General features: G+C 41.0%; 2 protein-coding genes across 20 annotated transcripts in view; both read right to left on the bottom strand.

Annotated features, from left to right (window-relative positions):
• Positions 1–2,159: 2,159 nt before the first annotated feature.
• The window catches only part of ZNF177 (zinc finger protein 177), a 30,098-nt gene continuing 12,502 nt past the window's right edge, over positions 2,160–19,755 (bottom strand). For 3 of the 8 annotated variants that reach the window (XM_077976330.1, XM_077976332.1, XM_077976331.1), the window contains 5 exons: positions 6,000–6,085; positions 5,256–5,382; positions 4,725–4,817; positions 4,191–4,273; positions 2,160–3,668 (listed from right to left, as the gene is read on the bottom strand). In XM_077976330.1, the coding sequence (XP_077832456.1) occupies positions 2,559–3,668; positions 4,191–4,273; positions 4,725–4,817; positions 5,256–5,382; positions 6,000–6,032 (1,446 nt within the window). In that variant the 5' untranslated portion in view covers positions 6,033–6,085 and the 3' untranslated portion in view covers positions 2,160–2,558. 8 annotated transcript variants of the gene reach the window in all.
• The window catches only part of ZNF559 (zinc finger protein 559), a 54,748-nt gene continuing 40,992 nt past the window's right edge, over positions 6,000–19,755 (bottom strand). For 10 of the 12 annotated variants that reach the window (XM_077977187.1, XM_077977180.1, XM_077977189.1 and 7 more), the window contains 2 exons: positions 11,116–11,257; positions 6,253–6,894 (listed from right to left, as the gene is read on the bottom strand). In XM_077977187.1, coding sequence (XP_077833313.1) covers positions 6,786–6,894; positions 11,116–11,257 — 251 coding nt within the window. In that variant the 3' untranslated portion in view covers positions 6,253–6,785. Of the gene's footprint in view, positions 6,086–6,252; positions 6,895–11,115; positions 11,258–19,755 lie in introns of those variants that run through there. The other 2 variants (XM_077977190.1, XM_077977191.1) reach the window with 2 other exon arrangements.

The raw sequence follows: 19,755 nt of genomic DNA, 5'->3' as shown, positions 1-19,755 counted from the left end.
CACTTGTAATACCAGCACTCTGGGAGGCCAAGGCAGGTGATCACTTGAGATCAGGAGTTCGAAACCAACCTGGCCAACATGGTGAAACCTTGCCTCTACTAAAAATACAAAAAGGTAGCCAGGCGTGGTAGCATGTGTCTGTAATCCCAGCTATTTGGGAGAATGAGACACGAGAAATCACTTGAACTCGGAAGGCAGAGGTTGCAGTGAGCTGAGATCACACCACTGTACTCCAGCCTGGGCAACACAGCAAGACTACGTCTCAAAAACAAAAAAATTTAGAAAAACCATGGTTATAGTATGATGTCTTAACATACTGAGAGGTGACGATGTACCAGCAGCCCTCACTCTCAGTGCCTACTCGGCCTCGGCGTCCACTCTGGCGGCACTTGAGGAGCCCTTAAGCCCGCCACTGCACTGTGGGAGACCCTCTCTGGGCTGGCTGAGGCCGGAGCCAGCTCCCTCTGCTTGTGGGGAGGTGTGGAGGGAGAGGTGCAGGTGGGAACCAGGGCTGTGCGCAGTACTCATAGTCCAGTGCGAGTTCCCGCAGGCATGGACTCTGCTGGCCCAGGGCAGTGAGGGGCTTAGCACCGAGGCCAGCAGCTGTGGTGGGTGCACCCAGTCCCCCAGCAGTGCCAGCCCGCTGGGCCTAAGCTGTCTCCCCGTGCGGCAGGGCTCGGGACTTACAGCCCGCCATGCCCCAACCACTCCACGGTGGGCTCCTGTGCAGCCCGAGCCTCCCTGACCAACGCTGACTGCTGCTCCACGGTGCTCGGTCCCATCAACCACCCAGGGGCTGAGGAGTATGGGTGCATGGCGCAGGACTGGCACCTGCCAGCTCCACCTGCAGCCCCAGCATGGGATCCACTAAGTGAAGCCAGCTAGGCTCCTGAGTCTAGTGGGGCCTTGGAGAACTTTTATGTCTAGCTAAAGGATTGTAAATGCACCAATCAACACTCTGTGTCTAGCTCAGGGATTGTAAACATACCAATGAGTACCCTGTCAAAACAGTCCAATCAGCTCTCTGTAAAGTGGACCAATCAGCAGGATGTGGGTGGGGTCAGATAAGGGAATAAAAGCAGGCTGCCTGAGCCAGCCAGCGGCAACCTGCTCAGGTCCCCTTCCACACTGGAAGCTTTGTTCTTCCACTCTTTGCAATAAATCTTGCTGCCACTCACTCTTTGGGTCCACGCTGCCTTTATGAGCTGTAACACTCACCTTGAAGGTATGCAGCTTCACTCCTGAAGCCAGTGAGACCAGGAACCCACCAGGAAGAACGAACAACTCCAGACGTGCCACCTTTAAGAGCTGCCACACTCACCGCGAAGGTCTTCAGCTTCACTCCTGAAGCCAGCAAGGCCATGAACCCACCAGAAGGAAGAAACTGCGGACACACCATCTTTAAGAACTGTAACACTCACCATGAGGGTCTGTAGCTTCATTCTTGAAGTCAGTGAGACCAAGAACCCACCAATTCCGGACACAATACCACTCTCGATTATAGAGATCAGAAGACAAAGTTTGTAAATAGATGACTTTTTTTTTTTTTTTTTTAAAGAGTTGGGGTCTCACACTCTTTTCCAGGCTGGAGTACAATGGTGCAAACATGGTTTATTGCATCCTCAACTTCTGGGCTCAAATGATCTTCCTGCCTCTGGCCTCCAGAATAGCTGAGGCTACAGGTGTGCAGCCGGTACCCAGCTAATTATTCTTTTTTTTGGTAGAGATGGGGTCTGTGTTGCCTAGGCTGATTTTAAGCTCCTAGGCTTAAGTGATCCTTCTGCCTTAGAAAACACAGACATAACAGTTGGGACTGAAATCAGCTGAAAGAGGAACTTCCCACAAGAGTGGTTTAAACCACATGGCAGTTAAGCAATACAGGATTAGTGCAACTAGATAATATTGCATCTCCCCTGTTGTTTCATTTAGTATCTTTTCTCTGGCCTCCTTTTGGTGTATATATTTTCTAGGAAATAAGGGATAAGACAGAGGGTAAATAGTTAAGAAAAAAAACGCCAGATGAGATATTCCCATTTCCATGAGCTTCCTCAGAAGCTGTATCCAGTGACTTCTGCCTACTTTGCATGGGCTAGGGATGTGGACACATTTGTAAGGAAAGCTGTAAGGAAAGCTGGGTGAAAACTGTCCACATTGCCAGGTTGAACTAAATAGTAAATTTTATTACTTAAAGAAGGGAGGAATGGATATTGAGACAGCAACTAGTTCTGTCTGCCTCAGTACATCCGTGTCCAGCAATTATGTTCAAATCTGTATCACAAAGAATCTACATATTGAAGACCATGTATTCTGTTCACAATGGAATTAAACTGAAAAGGTAACTATAAGATCTACATAAGTTGTGACACATATAAGAATGAAATACTCACTGACAAAAACAATCAGCACTATAACATTTTAAGGTTTGTCCCAGTGTAACAGCCAGCCAGAGTTGGGCCAGAAGGCTGTTTCCATGTGGCCATAACAGGGCTTCTCTGCAATGTATGTTCTAAAGTGAGAAAGGAGGCATGAGGGGCAACAAACACTTTCCTGTCGTCATTTCATTCATGGAGTTCCTGGCCAGTGTGGATTCGCTTGTGCATTATAAGGTTAGTGCTTGTGCTAAAGGCTTTTTCACACTGAATACATTTATAAGGCTTCTCTCCAGTGTGAGTTCTCACGTGTACCCTCAGGCAAGAGGAATTCCTAAAGGCCTTCCCACATTCTTTACACTCATAGGTTTTCTCACCAGTGTGAGTTCTCTTGTGCACAATAAGGTAAGAGCCTGTGCTGAAGGATTTTCCACACTGGTTACACTCATAAGGCTTCTCTCCAGTGTGAGAGCGTGTGTGTTTCTTAAGGGATGACTGATCAATGAAGGCTTTTCCACAGTCACTGCATTCATACGGTTTCTCTCCAGTGTGGGTTCTCACATGTTTCTGAAGGGATGAAGGAACAGTGAAAGCCTTCCCACATTCTTTACAGTCATAGGGTTTCTCTCCAGTGTGAGTTCTTTTGTGCACATTCAGATGAGAGCTCTGGCTAAAGGATTTTCCACAGTGATCACACTCATAAGGCTTCTCTCCAGTATGAGATCTCGTGTGTTTCTTAAGGGAAGACCGAAAAATGAAGGCTTTCCCACAGTCACTGCATTCATAGGGCATCTCTCCAGTGTGAGTTCTGACACAGTTCTGAAGGGACAAAGGGTCAGTGAAAGTTTTCTCATGTTCATTACATTCCAGACCCTCCTCCACACTACCAGTTTTTCTGTGGACACTAAGGGGAGATCTTTTGCCATAGTCACTGCATTCATCGCCTTTCTCTCCAGTAGGTATTTGCTCATGTACTGAGCAGGAAGAGTGTAGGCTGAAGGACATATCACATTGATCATACTCATGACACTTCTCTCCTGTGGGAGTTCTTAAGTGTTTCCCAAGGGATGACTCTTGATTGAAAGCTTTTCCACAATCAGTAAATTCAAGAGTGTTCTCTCCAATGTGAATGCTCACATGACTCCTAAGAGTTGAGGGATGGTTGAAGACTTTGCCATACTCTGTATATTTATAGCATTTCTCTCCCTTGCAATATCTTGTACAAATAAAGAGAGTGTTCTTTCTGAATTTCCCACAATGGTTACACTCCAGGGAGTTCTTACCAGGTTGATTTTCTGCCTATTGAAAAGGGAGTAAGTGGTGACTAAAGGCTTTTTCACTTTCACCTTATTCACAGGAATTCTCTTCCATGAGGGTTCTGCCATATATAGGAAGCACATGATCATAACTGACATGTTTACCATTTTCAGTATGTGCACATGACTTTTGCCCTATTAGCTTTTTTGAGTTGAATAAGCCTAGTCCTCTATCCAAGGCTCTATTCCTTCCCAGCAAAGGGCTTCTTTAATATAGTTTTTCTAATACTGAGTGAAGAATGAATGAATTATGTACTAAATACTTAACACTAAAATCATATTTAAGTAAATGTTTACTTGTGGTTATTCTCTGTGAGCCAGCAAGTGTTAACCTAGGTTTACACATTTCTCCAATTTCATGAAAATGAACTCTCTCCTGAGATAGCTTTCTGGTGAAAGCTTGGTGCTTGAACTCTTCTTACCCCTGCTTTGGGTGCTGATGTTTTAACTCATTGAAATTCCCAGACTTCTACAAAGACCAGGAATAATTCCTAGTAAGTCTTACCATGTTTATGCCATTGGATGTTTTTCCCCCAGGAATGTTCTGCACAGCAATTGCATCTTTTGATTTAAGTCGAGTTTCCCAGTCTGAAATAGCACAGGAAAATTTTTATAATTATTGGGAGAAAAGGTTGAGATGAAAGAAAAAGGAAGCGAGACCCTATAGATTTGTTTTCAAATAGTATCTTGCAAGTAGAGAAATGTGAGAGAGAAGACACAACCAGTGATTCACCAGTGATAGGAACAAGCAGTAGAAATGGGAGGTATTTTAGTTGGAAAGGATTGTGGAGGTTGGGAAATAAGTATTATCTGGAAAATAGGGAGAACTAAACAAAAGGCATTCATGGAAATGTTACATTTAAGGAGGGGTTAAAACTTTTCTCAGAGACCAAATTAACACATGAATGATTGGACAGATGGTGAAACAGGAAGGAAGCTCATGTAATGGCCTCAGATTTCTTTTCCTGCACTGAGTGACATTCCCAAATGTACCAACCCTCAATGGCCAAGGCCGTACTCTGTTCTGCCCAGGGCTCACCTGCACAGTCACCTTGTAGAATTCCTCTTTCATCTGTCTTCAGCTCTTCTTGATCCACCTTGGAGATCAGACTGTGTCTGCAGAGCTGATACCCTGCTCGTGCAGAAAGAGAGGATGTGGGAGAAATGTGTGAGAATTAAATATTCCACAAAACTGACTGCCATACTTGACTTTAATTAAAGGACTGCTAAAATAGTCAAGTGCAGCTTTAGGAACAGCGAAACAATCAGAGCTGAGTTCTTTCTTTCACAAAGACCAAAAAGCATAGTCCATGCCCTATACGGAAGTGACCCTTGAAACCTATACACAAGATCAGACACAGATCACAAATTACCTAAAGCTATTAGTGATAGAGAAAATGAAATCAGTGCATTTTCATGGGAAGCCACTGGACTGCCCCCTCAAGGGCAGGGACCATTCATTTTGCGGTTAACCACTGTATTGCCATTCTTTTCACAGATTCTGGAATACAATATGCACTTAAGAAACTATCTGCTACATAAACAAATGAAGGAAAGAGGCCAGCCTTACCCACTGAGGCCAGGTTCCTAAAGTTCTCCAGCATCACATCTTTGTATAGATTTTTTTGAGCAGGGTCCAGCAATGCCCACTCCTCCTGGGAAAAGTCCACTGCCACTTCCTGGAAGGTCACGGAGTTCTAAAACATCACATACATATGCTGGCTCAGCCGATGACCATTTTTGACAATATACCAGGAGAATGGTGGGTGAGGCTGACAGGACTGCAGAGAAGACCAAGGGCACTGGAAACTCAGACATACATCAGAGGCCTTCTATTAATTTGCCTTAAAGCTGACTTCTCAGAACTCTCTTTAAATCCTACTCCCTGGGCCATTTTATTCAGGGTCATGGTCAAAACAGCTTTTCTAAAATATGGTTGGCTTGATCTTTGCACAGTGAGGCTGTGAGGACTCTTTTGGTCTTATTCAGATCCAGAATAGATAGGGCATACTGTAGGAATGCAAGAAATACTTGAGAAATGATCAACAGTTTTCCTAGTAAAAGTCTTTGTTTACAGCACTCACTCAAGTATGGAATTCATACTCAAAAATATGGAAGAATATCTGGAGAACGTTAACAAATGTGGGAACACAAGCCTTTCCCAGGGATTCCCTCTTCCACATGCAGCAGCCTGGGAACTGTGGAAGATGAAGCCAGCTCAGACTGGGCTGTGAAGCTTCAGGTCAGGGGCAAGAGATGTGTTCTTTTCAGGAATGGCAGTGTGCTTTTGGAAATCGAGAAATTTCTTGTGTACCTGTGACCAGGTTGTCAGCCACCCTGCAGCCATTCTTCCTCCTGTAGGTTTCCTTCCTGGCTGGGCAGAGTCCTAAGCAGGCAGAGCTAAAGGAGAAAACAGAAGCCATTAGAGTCTAGGCCTGCTAGATATTCAACACTAGCAGGCTCGGAAGCTTCTTCATACTAGAGTATACACACACATAGCGTTTAGTTACAATTTGTCTCCTTATCCAAGAACACAGTGTATCCTCAAATTAGAAATATAGTATGCATTTTTCATTTTTTCTTATTGGACTTTTTTCTAGCCTGAACCACTGAAAAGGCTTATGACTGCTAACGGCTCAGGAGGAATGCGCCTCTAAAGTGCAAAACTCTCTGAATATCATTTACCTGTGACAGAAACCAGGACTCACTGGGGAAATAGCTGAGTCTGGTATAGAATAAGAAATCTTCAAGATGAGTTTGGAATATCTTGTATCGCACCTCACGTTCCTCATTGTTAGAATAGGACAGACTTCATAGGGTTGGGCTGAGTTAATATCCCTAAATTACTTACAATAATAAGGAGTAACTCCTAAGGACCATAAAGGTGAGCATATTTGCATTTCATAATAAAAGGGTGACATTCCAGAACAACATTTAGTACACTTAGCTGTGTATGTGAAGTCATCAAAACCTGCTGCAAATCTTCCAGGACTCTGTCTTCTTAACTCAGTAGCCTACTTTCAAGGCCCAGTTTGCCTGCCCGATTTTACTCTTTAAACTTTTTTGTTGTAAACGAAGACAAATATGCACCAATCTAGGCCTACACAGGCTTAGGATCATGAATATCACTGTCTTGAATCTCTTCTGAAGCATCTGCTTGAGGTTGTTTTTGAGTTAACTCGTCTTTTTTAGTAAGTAGAAGGAATACACTCTAAAATAATATAAATAGTATAAAAATAATATAAACCAGTAATGTGGTCACTTATTACTATTATCCATTATTATGTACTGTATATAATCTGTACTGTACATAATCATATGTACTATGGTAACATGACTGATAGTGCAGGTTTAAACCACGACATGTGAGTAATGTGCTTTACAATGTTACATTGGCTATGTCACTAGGTGATTGGAATTTTTTAAGCATCATTATGAGACCACTGTCACATATGTGGTCCATCGCTGACCAAAATGTCTTTATGCAGTGCATGACTGTACTACCAACCAAGAATGTTTTACCTGCCAAAAATGGCCTTCAGAAATGAAGGGACAAAAACTTCCTTGGACAAACAAAAGATGAGGGGCTTCATGAGTAATGGAGCTGATTTATAGGAAATAGTAAATTCTTCAGCTTAAAAGAAAGGACACTTAGTAACATGAAAACATATAAAATTATAAAACCCACTGGGATAAAGGTAATTATACACTCAATCCAGATTACCCTAATACTGTAACAGTAGTATCTAAATAACTTATAACTCTAGTATAAAAGATTAAAATATTAAAAAGTTATAATTTGTTAATACACAATATAGAAAGATGTAAATTGTGACATCAAAAACATAAAATGTGGGAAATGGAAGTAAGAGTATAAATTGTATGCAATCAAAGCTAAGCTGTTAACAGCTTAAAACAGACTACTGAAACTACAGGATGTTGTAAGCTTCATAGTAGCCACAAAACAAGAACCTATACTATGGAGGAAAGAGAATGGAATCAAAGCATATCACTGCAGAAAGTCATCAAATCACAAAGGAAGACAGGAAGGGAGGAAGAAAGGAACACAACATCTGTACAACAGCCACAAAAGAATGAATAAAATGGCAACAGTAAGTACTTACTTATCAATAATTACTTTAAATATAAATGTACTCAGGAGGCTGAGGCGAGAGGATCACTTGAGAGCAGGCAGGAGTTTGAGACCAGCCTAGGCAACATAGCAAGACCACATCTCTACAGAAAATAATTTAAAAAAATTATCTGGGTGCAGTGGCATCTGCCTGTAGTTCCAGCTATTTGGTGGGCTAGGGTGGGAGGATCGCTTGAACTTGGGAGTGGTTGGAGTATGATCATGCCACTGCACTCCTCCTGGGTGACAGAAATCCTATCTCCTTAAAGCAAACAAAAAAGTAAATGGATTAAATTCTCTAGTCAAAATATATAGTAGCTGACTGGATTAAAAAAGAAAGACCTAAGGTATATGCTGCCTACAAGAAACTCACTATAGCTTTAAGAATGCATGTATCCTGAAAGTAAAAAGATGGGAAAAGACATTCCACGTAAATGGGAACCAAAGAGAGCAAGGGTGAGTAGGAAAGATCTTATACAGCTTAATGTTACACCTCAAGTTACTAGAAAAAGCAGCAGCTAAGCCCAAAGTCAGCAGAAGGAAACAAGAAGAAACTAAGCCCAAAGCCAGTAGAAGGAAGGAAATTAATAATAAAGATCATAGCAGAAATAAATGAGAAAGAGATAAGACAACGGAAAAGATCGATGAAACTGAAAGTTGGTTGTATGAAAAGATAAACCAACAAAAACCTTTAGCCAGACTACCTAAGATTAAAATAGACAAGACTGAAGTAAAATTAGAAATGAAAGAGAAGGCATTACAACTGGTAACTACAGTGCCAGGTGCGGTGGCTCACGCCTGTAATCCCAGCACTTTGGGAGGCCGAGGCGGGCGGATCACGAGGTCAGGAGATCGAGACCATCCTGGCTAACCCGGTGAAACCCCGTCTCTACTAAAAAATACAAAAAACTAGCCGGGCGAGGTGGCGGGCACCTGTACTCCCAGCTACTCGGGAGGCTGAGGCGGGAGAATGGCGTGAACCCGGGAGGCGGAGCTTGCAGTGAGCTGAGATCTGGCCACTGCACTCCAGGCTGGGGGACAGAGCAAGACTCTGTCTCAAGAAAAAAAATGGCCGGGCGCGGTGGCTCACGCCTGTAATCCCAGCACTTTGGGAGGCCGAGACAGGCGGATCACAAGGTCAGGAGATCGAGACCATCCTGGCTGACACGGTGAAACCCCGTCTCTACTAAAAGTACAAAAAACCAGCCGGGCGAGGTGGCGGGCGCCTGTAGTCCCAGCTACTCGGGAGGCTGAGGCAGGAGAATGGTGTAAACCCAGGAGGCGGAGCTTGTAGTGAGCCGAGTTGGCGCCACTGCACTCCAGCCTGGGCGACAGAGCAAAGACTCCGTCTCAAAAAAAAAAAAAAAAAAAATCAACTGGTAACTACAGAAATACAAAGGATTGTGAGACTATAATGAAACATTATATGCCAAAAAATTGGATAATCTACAATAAATGGATAAATTCCTAAAAACACATAACCTGCTAAGACTGAATCATAAATAGAAAACCTGACAAGATCAATAAGAGTACGGAGATTAAATCAGTAAGGAAAAATCTTCCATCAGAGAAAAGCCCAGGACTTGGTGGCTTCACTGTTGAATTCTACCAAACATTTAAAGAATACTCCTTCTCAAACTTTTCCAAAAAAATGGAAGAAGAGCCCAACCAAGCTCTTCATTAAACTCATTTTATGAGGTCAGCATTACACTGATACCAAAGCCAGAAAAAAACACTGTAACAGCAAAAAACTACAAGCCAATATCCCTACTGAAAATAGATGCAAAACTCCTCAATAAAATACTAGCAAACCATATTCAACAGTACATTAAAAGGATCATACACCATGATCAAGTGGTATTTATCCCAGAAATACAAGGATAGTTCAAGATATGCAAAATCAATGTGATACGCCATACTGACAGAATGAAGGATAAAAACTATATGATCATTAGAATAGATGCAGAAAAAGCACATGGTAAAACTCAGCATTCTTCTGTGATAAAAACCCTCAACAAATTAGTTATAGAAGGAATGCACTTCAATACCAGTAAAGGCCATAGGTGACAAAGCCACAGCTTACAGTCAATTATAAAAAATTGGAGGCTTCTCCTCTAAGATTGGGAACAAGATGCCCATCCTCGCCACTTCCAGTCAACATACGACTGGAAGTTCTAGGCAGAACAATTATGCAAGAAAACAAAAGGCATCTACATTGGAAAAGAAGTAAAATTATCTGTTTGTAGATGACATGATAGTTTGATGTAGTTTCACTTCATTATTTTTGCCTTTCTTGCCTGTCCTTTCGGTGTCAACTCCTTTAAAAAAACCAGTCAAGACCAGCCTGACCAACATGGTGAAACCCCGCCTCTACTAAAATGCAAAAATTAGCCAGGTGTGGTGGTGGGTGCCTGTAATCCCAGCTACTCGGGAGGGTGAGGCAGGAGAATCACTTGAACCTTGAACCTGGGAGACACAGCGAGACTCTCTCAAAAAAAAAAAAAACAAAAACTGAATTATGAAAGGAAGCAAGGGAGAAAACGGATGTAGTAAGAATGGCAAAATGGTGACAATCATGGAAGCTGGGTGGTAGGTACATAGTAGCTTCATCATAGCACTCTATTCCTGGGTATGACTGAAAATCCATGGTGAAAAGTTTTTTAAAAAGAAAGTAAAATTTCCATATGAAACATGAAGCAAGGAACTAACTGTACCTGTCAGGCATAATAGAAAGAAAATCTCTCTTGAGGATTTGTATATACAAGTGCTTTCTTTTAGGTTTCAGTCCAAATTCATTTGTGTAGTTCAAACAACCTCAAGAGAATCATTTCACTTTAAGAGGGTCCTAAGTGGCATTGTCCCCAAGCAACTAGTGCAAGCAAATGGACCTATCTCTGGAAAATCAACTTTAAGTCAGGTCTTGAGAAAAAAATCTTATATGCAAAGTTCTAAGTAAACTGAGGAAGGCACAGTTTAAGAAACAAACACAAATACGCAATGTACCATGTGTAAGACACAACTAAAACACAGCCATCAGGTGGAAAAGCCTAACACTTCAGATATTATCCTTTTAGACATACTTTAAAAAATATAAAAGCTTAAAGAAATTAACAAAAATTTGGATGTGGAATAAGATACTATAAAATGGTTAATTAGTTTAAAAAGCAATTTTTAGAAATGAAAAATAAACCCACTGAAATGAGAAATTCAATGCCAGTATTAACTACTAGATTAGAATTTTGATAGCACTATTAGATGAAAACCTAGCAATTTTCTTGAAGTAGTGAAAGACACTAACCTTTGGGTACTGGAAGTATTATAAGCCCCAAGCTGAATACATAAAAAGAAATCCACATCTAATTTCATTATAGATTTTTCTTCCTTGGTATTTGATTTTTTTCCATGATTTTCAAAGCAGCCAGGGGAAAAACACACGTCACCTATAAAAGGAAAAACAGACTGATAGTTGATGTCTCAACAGCAACAATGGACATCAGAAGAAAGCAGGACTATGTCTTCAGTGTGCTGAGAAAAAAATGGCTTATCAACCTAGAATGCTAGACAGTTAAACTATCTAGCTGCTCTTTATAGGAAATACAAAGATAACCAGTTTAAGCAATGAAAACAAACCAGTCAGCCAAATCCAAATATTATGTGGGACATTTTAAGAACAAATAACTTTATTTTTTCAATAAATCAGTGGATTAAAAAAATGAAAAGGGAGGAGGCAGAGAACAGACACAACAGAAACTTAAGGGGTATAAAATAAAAAAAATGGAGACCCTGTTAAGCTTCTCATTTGAACAAACCAAACGTAAAAAGATATTCTGTAGCCAGTCAGGGAACATCAGACTTTGTTAGTTGGGATAATGGAGTAGTGGTGATGAACCAACTAGAGATGCACAGTTAGTAATTTACTGAAGAAATGACAGGATGTCTGGAATTTGCTTTAAAAACAAATCTGGGGGGAAAAAAACAGCATTATCCAATAATATTTATTTGTAGTAACCGCTAATACAGTAACCACTAATCATGTATGGACAGCTACTGAACACTTGAAATGAGGTTAAACTTTAAGCATTTAAACTTCAATAGCCACACGAGGCTAGTGGCTACTGTATTGGACAGCTAAGGGCTAGATGATGCAAGATGAGCAAAATATTGGTAACTGTCAAAGCTGAGTGTTAAGGACGTGAGAATTCATTATACAGTCAGCCCACTACACGACCACAGATCAAAAATATGTGGAAAAAAAGATGAATGCTTGTGTCTATACCGAACATGTAGACTTTCCCCCTTGCTATTATTCCTTAAACAATACAGCATAACTATTTATGGTCCAGCACAGTGGCTCACACCAGTAATCCCAGCACTTTGGGAAGCTGAGGCAGGAGAATGCCTTGAAGTCAGGAGTTCAAGACTAGCCTGGGCAATAAAGCAGAACCCTGTCTCTACAAATATATATATATATATATATATATTTTTTTTAAAGTTATCCAGGTGTGGTGGTGCATGCCTGTGGTCCCAGCCACTTGGGAGGCTAAGGTGGGAGGATTACCTGAGTCCAGGAGTTTCACGCTGCAGTGAGCTATGATCACAACACTGCACTCCAGCCTGAGCAACAGAATGAGACTCCATCTCTTAAAAAAAACCAAAAGACCAACCAACCACTTACATAACACTTATTGTACTAGGTACTATAAGTAATCTGGGGATGACTTAAAGTAAATGGGAGGGAAAACATAGCATTTATGGGAGGATGTGTACAGGTTATATGCAAATAAAATGCGATTTTATATAAGGAATTTGTGGCTGTGGAGTTTGGAAGCCCTGTGGGGGTCCAGGAACCAGTCCCCCATGGATACGAGAGACACCTGTACTATTCTACTTCTGTGGAGAATTAAAAATTTTCATGATTAAAAGCTTAAAAAATATACAAGGAGAGTTATATAAAGGCATTTTAAAATAAAGACTTGAGACAACGTACCCATCAAAAAAGACCATCACAGAAGTAAATTAAAAGTACTTCAGGAGATAGGAATTGGAAGACCCAAAATGTTAAGTAGAATGAACACAGGTAAAATGGATAAAATTAAGGAAACCTTTATTATATAAAATGATAATAATATCCAATTTGTGAGATGGAAAAATAAGCTCAATCCTAATACTAAATAATACATAAATTGGGAAGGAGGCTGTATGTTCCTTGTATTCTTCCACTGGGGACTCACAATATTGATTAGCTTTAGACTGTAAGTATGCATGATAAAATAGGGTAAAAATTCAAAGGATGGACATAGTGAGTTTAACTCAGTCTAGAAGAGAAAATGGAATTAGGTTAAAAAAAAAAAAAACCCTCAATTCCAAAGGTAAGAAAAATAAGGGAAATGAAACAAAAAAATAGGTCAAATGAAAAGCACAATGTAGTAAGATGGTAGAAAATGTCTGACTTTATCAGTAAGTGTACAAATGGGCTAAATTCTGCAGTTTAAAAAGACTGTCCTGGTAGATTAAGATAAACTCCAGCTCTATGTTATTTCATTAGATGCACTAAAACCCACAACACCACATAAAAACTGAGTCTCGCTGAGGTGGAATGGATCACATGAAGTCAGGAGTTTGAGACCAGCCTGACCAACATGGAGAAATCCCGTCACTGCCAAAAAAAAAAAATACAAAATTTGCCGGGCTTGGTGGTGTATGCCTGTAATCCCAGCTACTCGGGAGGCTGAGGCAGGAGAATCACTTGAACCCGGGAGGTGGAGGTTGCAGGAGCTGAGATTGCGCCACTGCACTCCAGCCTGGGCAACAAGAGCGAAACTCCGTCTCAAAAAAGAAAAAACAAAACAAAACAAAACAAAACTGAGTCTCAAAAATAAGAAAGATATATCAGGTGAATATTAACCAAAATAAAGTTTGCTAAATTAATTTCATACATTTTAAGATAGCACTATTAGAGGTAATGATATGAGGATGTAAAGTACCAATTAGGAAGATATAAAATTCTAGTCTCATAAAACTCATAAAGCAGAAGCTAGTACAATTAAAGAAGAAATAACACAAATCATCAACACTTTAAGACTTTGAAACACTGCTCAGCGATAGATCATATGAAAAAAAGGATATGAAGATTTGAACAATACAATAAGTATGTTTAATCTAGCACACTGAGGGATACGACTGAATGTATTGAGTATACCAGACATTCTTTTGAAGCACAAATGAAGTGTTTATAAAAACTGACCATACTGTATGGTAAATATACTGTAAAGCTTGTCTTCAACCTTTCAAAATTTGGTATATAAAACATCAAGTGCCCCTTAAATATATACACCTACTATGTGCCCACAAAAATTAAAAATTAAAAAAAATTAGAAAAAGATTTGGTATACAGACACGTTCTCTGACGTGTCTTAATTACAATGTAATTAAGTTGTAAGTTAATGACAAGAGATTACGTTGCACTATATGAAATGGCTGTTTTGGTAGTTTAAAACTGTGGTTGAATGTTAGTGGTTTCATATTTTTCAAGCAAATAGAAAAAAGTAACACATTTGGAATTAAGAACACATCACACTTCCAAAGAACTTATGGTTTTATAAAAGAATTGAATTAGAAAATACATAATACTATGGTTATTGATTAGTTCTAAGTACCACAACTTGTAGAATGTACCTAAACTGGTCCATAGGAAAAAAATAAGCTTTATATGTTTATATTAGAAAAGAAGTGAAGTTAAAAATTAACTTAAGTGGTTGGAGCAGGAATAGCAAAAAATACTATGATGAACTAGAAAACAACAGTATCACTCAGGCAACAAACTGGTTCTTTGAAAGCTACTAGGAAAAAAATCAGGCAAAACTCTTCAAAGAAAAAGAGAGAAAAACACAACTATAGATGTTGCAGAGATTAAACAAGACATGAATAACCTTAATCAAATTCAAAACTTTCAGGAAATAAATTGATTCCTACAGAAATATAACTTACCAAAACTGACTATGTAGAAATTACAATAAAAAGAACTAGCTGGTGATGGTTGAGTAACACTGTGAATGCAATTAATGCCACTAACTTGTACATTTAAAAATGATTAAAATGGCAAATTTGGCTTTAGATATTTTACCACAATTTAAAAAACGTAAAAGAGAAGAATCTAGACTGATGCTGTCAGCAAGGTGCTAGGTCTTCCCAGCTTAACTCACTGCCCAGACATTCTTTTAAAATAGAAAACAAAACTGGATTATTTAGGTATTCACCAAAAAACACCATGCTCAAAGGCTTAATCAGTCAGTTATGCCACTCAAAGAAGAAAGAATTCTAGTCTGGATGAAAATCTTCCAGAGATTAGGCATATTTATGAAGACTCTGGTTACTTAAACTACACTTCAATGTAATTCGTCACTAACGTTTGCATTATGTTAGGTATGGATAACTTATCCACTCTATAGGCGAGAGTTGGGTATTTGGAAGGTTTAATATAGCCTTTATGCAAACCCCAGAACCCTGTATGGTTCAAAATGTCATGTTTGCATTTGATTATTCTATTAACAGCAGTTTACAATATTACAAGGGGAAAAAATGGTCACTTTTAAACTAATTTCACAAAACAGTTTAACTTATCAAAGGGATTACAGTGATTAACAGTATAAAAGGAAGAATGTTCTCTGAGATTGGCATACTGATATCAAACATGACAAGGCCACTTTAAGTAAACAAAATCATAGGCAAATTTCAACATAGATTCAGATATTCTAAGGAAAATAAGTCCAAATAAAAATGTCAATAAATAGGAAAGATAGTACAACAGAATTAAGTTAGGTTTACCAGAGGAATACAAGATGCTTACTATTAGAAAATCAATCAATATAATTTGCTTCATTAATAGAGCAAAAGAAAACCAGGATGATCAACTCAAAGTGATAAAAACCAGTATCACATAATAATTTCAAAAATAAATGTTTTCAGCCTGAAAACTTTCAGGCTGAATTTAATTCAGCCAGCTTCTTTATTTATTTATTTTTGAGACGGAGTCTTGATCTGTTTCCCAGGCTGGAGTTCAGTGGCACGATCTCTGCTCACTGCAACCTCTGCCTCCCGGATTCAGGCGATTCTCCTGCCTCAGCCTCCCAAGTAGCTGGGACTACAGATGCGTGCCAGCATGCCTGGCTACGTTTTTGTATTTTTAGTAGAGACGGGGTTTCACCGTGTTAGCCAGGATGGTCTCAGTCTCCTGACCTCATGATCCGCCCGCCTCGGCCTCCGGAAGTGCTGGGATTACAGGCGTGAGCCACTACACCCAGCCTCAGCTGAATTTTTAAAACACAATTCAAAGATGGGCAAAATGATCTGAATGAACATTTTTGTAAAGATAAAAAGGTCAACTGCAATGAAAAGATGCTAAACATCATTAGTCACCAGGGACATGCAAATCAAAACCACATTAAGATACCACTTCACACACTAAGGTGAGTGTAATTAAAAAGACAAGTGTTGAGGATGTGGAGAAATTCTTGTTTTTTGTGGAGGCGAGTGAAGTGGTGCTGCCACATTGGAAAACAGCCTGGCATTTCACCAGAAGATTAAACATAAAAGTTCGTCTCATGAACAAGCCATTCCACTCCTAGGTATATGCCCAAGAGAAATATTCACAGCAGCAGTATTCATAATAGCCAAAAAGGAGAAACAACCCAAATGTCTATCAATTGATGAATGGATAAATGAAAATGTGGTGTATCCATACAATGGACTACCATTTGACAACAGAAAGGAATGAAGGCCAGGCATGGTGGTTCATGCCTGTAATCCTCAGCACTAAGGGAGGCTGTGGTGGGTGGACCACATGAACCCAGGAGTTCAGACCAGCCTGGTAACACAGTAAGACTCAATCTTTACCAAAAATTTAAAAAATTAGCTGGGCTTGGTGGCCCACACATGTGGTCCTACCTACTCAGGAGGCTGAGGTGGGAGGCCAAACTAGGAAGGTCGAAGGCACCACTGCACTCCAGCCTGGGTGACAGAGCAAGATCCCCTCTCATTAAAAAAAAAAATAAGGAATGAGGCTGGGCACAGCGGCTCACACCTGTAGTCTCAGCACTTTGGGAGGCCAAGATGGGCGGATCACGAGGTCAGGAAATCGAGACCACCCTGGCCAACATGGTGAAACTGCGTCTCTACTAAGAATACAAAAATTAGCCGGGCATGGCGGAGCACGCTTGTAATCCCAGCTACTTGGGAGGCTGAGGCAGGAGAATCGCTTGAACCCAGGAGGCAGAGGTTGCAGTGAGCTGAGATCGCGCCACTGCACTCCAGCTTGGCGACAGGGCTAGACTCCGTTTTAAAAAAAAAAAAAAAAAAAAAAAAGGAATGAAGCAGTGATACATGCTACAAAATAACCTTGAATTCATTACGCTAACTCAAAGCAGCTAGTCGCAAAGGACTACATAGTTCATGATTTCCATTTCATGATTCCATTTATATGAAATGTCTAGAATAGGCAGATCCACAGAAACACAAAGTCTCTTAGTGGTTACCAGTGAAATGGAGTGGAATGGGGGAATAACTGCTGATGAGTATGGGGTTCTCTTTGGGGCAATGAAAATGTTCTAGAGTTAGATTGCAGTCATGGTTGTACAACTCTTAATATACTAAAAACCACTGATTTATACACTTTAAATGAGATGAAATATATGATCTTATGTCAATAAAGCTGTTACAGAAGGGAATGTCCTTAATCTATCAAAAACATATAGCAAACATGTAAGTAGTGACAAGCTGAAAGCTTTCGTTCTGACACCTGGAAGGCAGCAAGGATTGCTCCTTCTAATGTTTCGGACGTCTTAGGCAGGGCAGTAAATTTGCGGGGCAGGAGTGGGGTCATAATAGGATTATAAAGGGAGAATAAACTTCTTATTCATAAACAATATGTGAATATGTAAACATCCGAAACAAACTACAGGTAAACTGAAAACTAAGGTCTGCTGCTTGCTGTATACAAAACATACACCCTGAGGGCTCAAAAAAGCACAAGTCCCATAGACGGGCATCTGGTCATACCTAGGAATTACACATTCATTTATCCTTTGACCCAACAACTTGACTTCCAAAAACAAACTTTGAAGACCTAAGTCCACAAATACGAATAAACACGCACAAGCCCACTCAGATGGAACAACTCAAATGCCCATCAAGCACTAGGGTGCATCCACATAACAGAGGAGAAAAAAAGGAACGATCTCCGCAAATTTATAATGCACATCCCAAGATATGCCTTCTAATAGCCGAAAGTGAGGCACACGAGGGCATTTTCTTGAGAAAAATAGTCTCATACTGGGGAAGACGTTTAAAGAGGACGGTACAGAAAGTGGAGAAGAGGCCCCGCCAACGCGCTCTGACCACATGAACCCACTCGCCTCCTCCCAGGGACCAACTTCCGGAATGGCCGCCCCAAGCCCAGCGGTGCTGGAAGGAGCCGCAGCCGGGGGCTCCGGGAAGAAACACGGCGATAGCCGGAGGCTTGGGCGGGAAGCGGCAGGCAAAGTCTGGAGCAGCCGGGGCTGCGCAGGGCGCCCTTGACCCCTTCCCTCCCCACTCCGCCGGCCTGACTAGCGGGGCGCACCTGGGCCTGGCCCGCTAGGACAACAAACGATACGAACACCTTTCTCAGCTGCAGGCGGCAGCGCTGGGAGACGGCGACGCGATGAAAGCGCACTTCCGCTTCCGGCCAGCGGCTGTGAGGGGCGGGCTCCCCAGCTAGCGCATTTGGCGGATTCGCCCTGAGGACTTGGGAATGGGGAGTGGCAGACGGGCCTGCTCCCTTAGGGCGAAGGCTGTGACTCTTTATTCATTGCTTTACAGAAAATAAGAGGCACAAGCCAAGTAACTTGCTTGGGTCTCAAAGTTAAGTAAAAGGGTCCGCAGGAACTAGAATCCCTACGGTCTTCCCAAGGGAAAAAGCAAATGTCCCCAGAGGAAAATGGGACTCTGCAGCCACAGGAAGAAAAGGGGTCCAATTGCCCCCTTCCCTCTTCCTGAGCAAAGGAAGACCCCCGAGGTCAGGGATATTTTGGTCTGGACTCCAGTTTAAACAATTAAGTCCAGGTATTTAAAAAAACTGAGGGTCTCTATCAGCACTTGAAATTATCCGCCAACAAAGGAGATCCTGTTAGGACCAACAGGGTTTGATTCACATTTGCAAGATTGGAACCTTAGAATTAAAACTGAAAATCTCAGTCCGGTGGTAGAAAAAAAGATGGATTTTAAATGACTTTGGAGTTATTACTGTATTCAGACATCCCAAATCCTGGCTTTTAAAAAAATCTCAATAGCCTTTGTCCCTTTTCCAGACACTCCCATGAATAAAACTCCTACCTAGACAGAAGGATTTAAGAATGTTTAAGAGAATCATTATTTTTAAAATTAATATTTTTTTGAGACTGAGCTTTGCTCGTCATCCACGCTGGAGTGCAGTGGCGCGCTCTGGGCTCACTGCAACCTCCGCCTCCCAGGTTCAAGCAGTTCTGCCTCAGCCTTCCAAGTAGCTGGGATTACAGGTGCCCGCCACCACGCCCAGCTAGTCAATTTTTGTATTTTTAGTAGAGACGGGGTCTCACCATGACCAGGCCAGGCTGGTCTTGAACTCCTGACCTCAAGCAATCCACCCGTCTCGGCCTCCCAAAGTGCTGGAATTAGGGGCATGAGCGCCCGGCCAGAGATTCATTGTTAATGTTATTCACTAGAGCCACTCAGAACTAAGAATCCTGGCTAAAGGAAATCTCAATCCCTCCTGGCAGTTTGTGCCTCTCACATAGACCAGCTCCATAAAATAACTGCCTATAAACAGAAGATCCTTAAAGCACTAGGGATTAATTACTAACATTAGATTCAGGCATTAGGGCCATTGTGTTTAAAACAAAAATTTCAATCTACATCCAAAAAAGGA

Source organism: Macaca mulatta, chromosome 19 (assembly GCF_049350105.2).
Source record: "Macaca mulatta isolate MMU2019108-1 chromosome 19, T2T-MMU8v2.0, whole genome shotgun sequence".
In the NCBI taxonomy this organism is placed as follows: domain Eukaryota; kingdom Metazoa; phylum Chordata; class Mammalia; order Primates; family Cercopithecidae; genus Macaca; species Macaca mulatta.
Note: the sequence above shows the minus strand (reverse complement) of the source record. Positions and strands in the feature narration are given on the sequence as shown.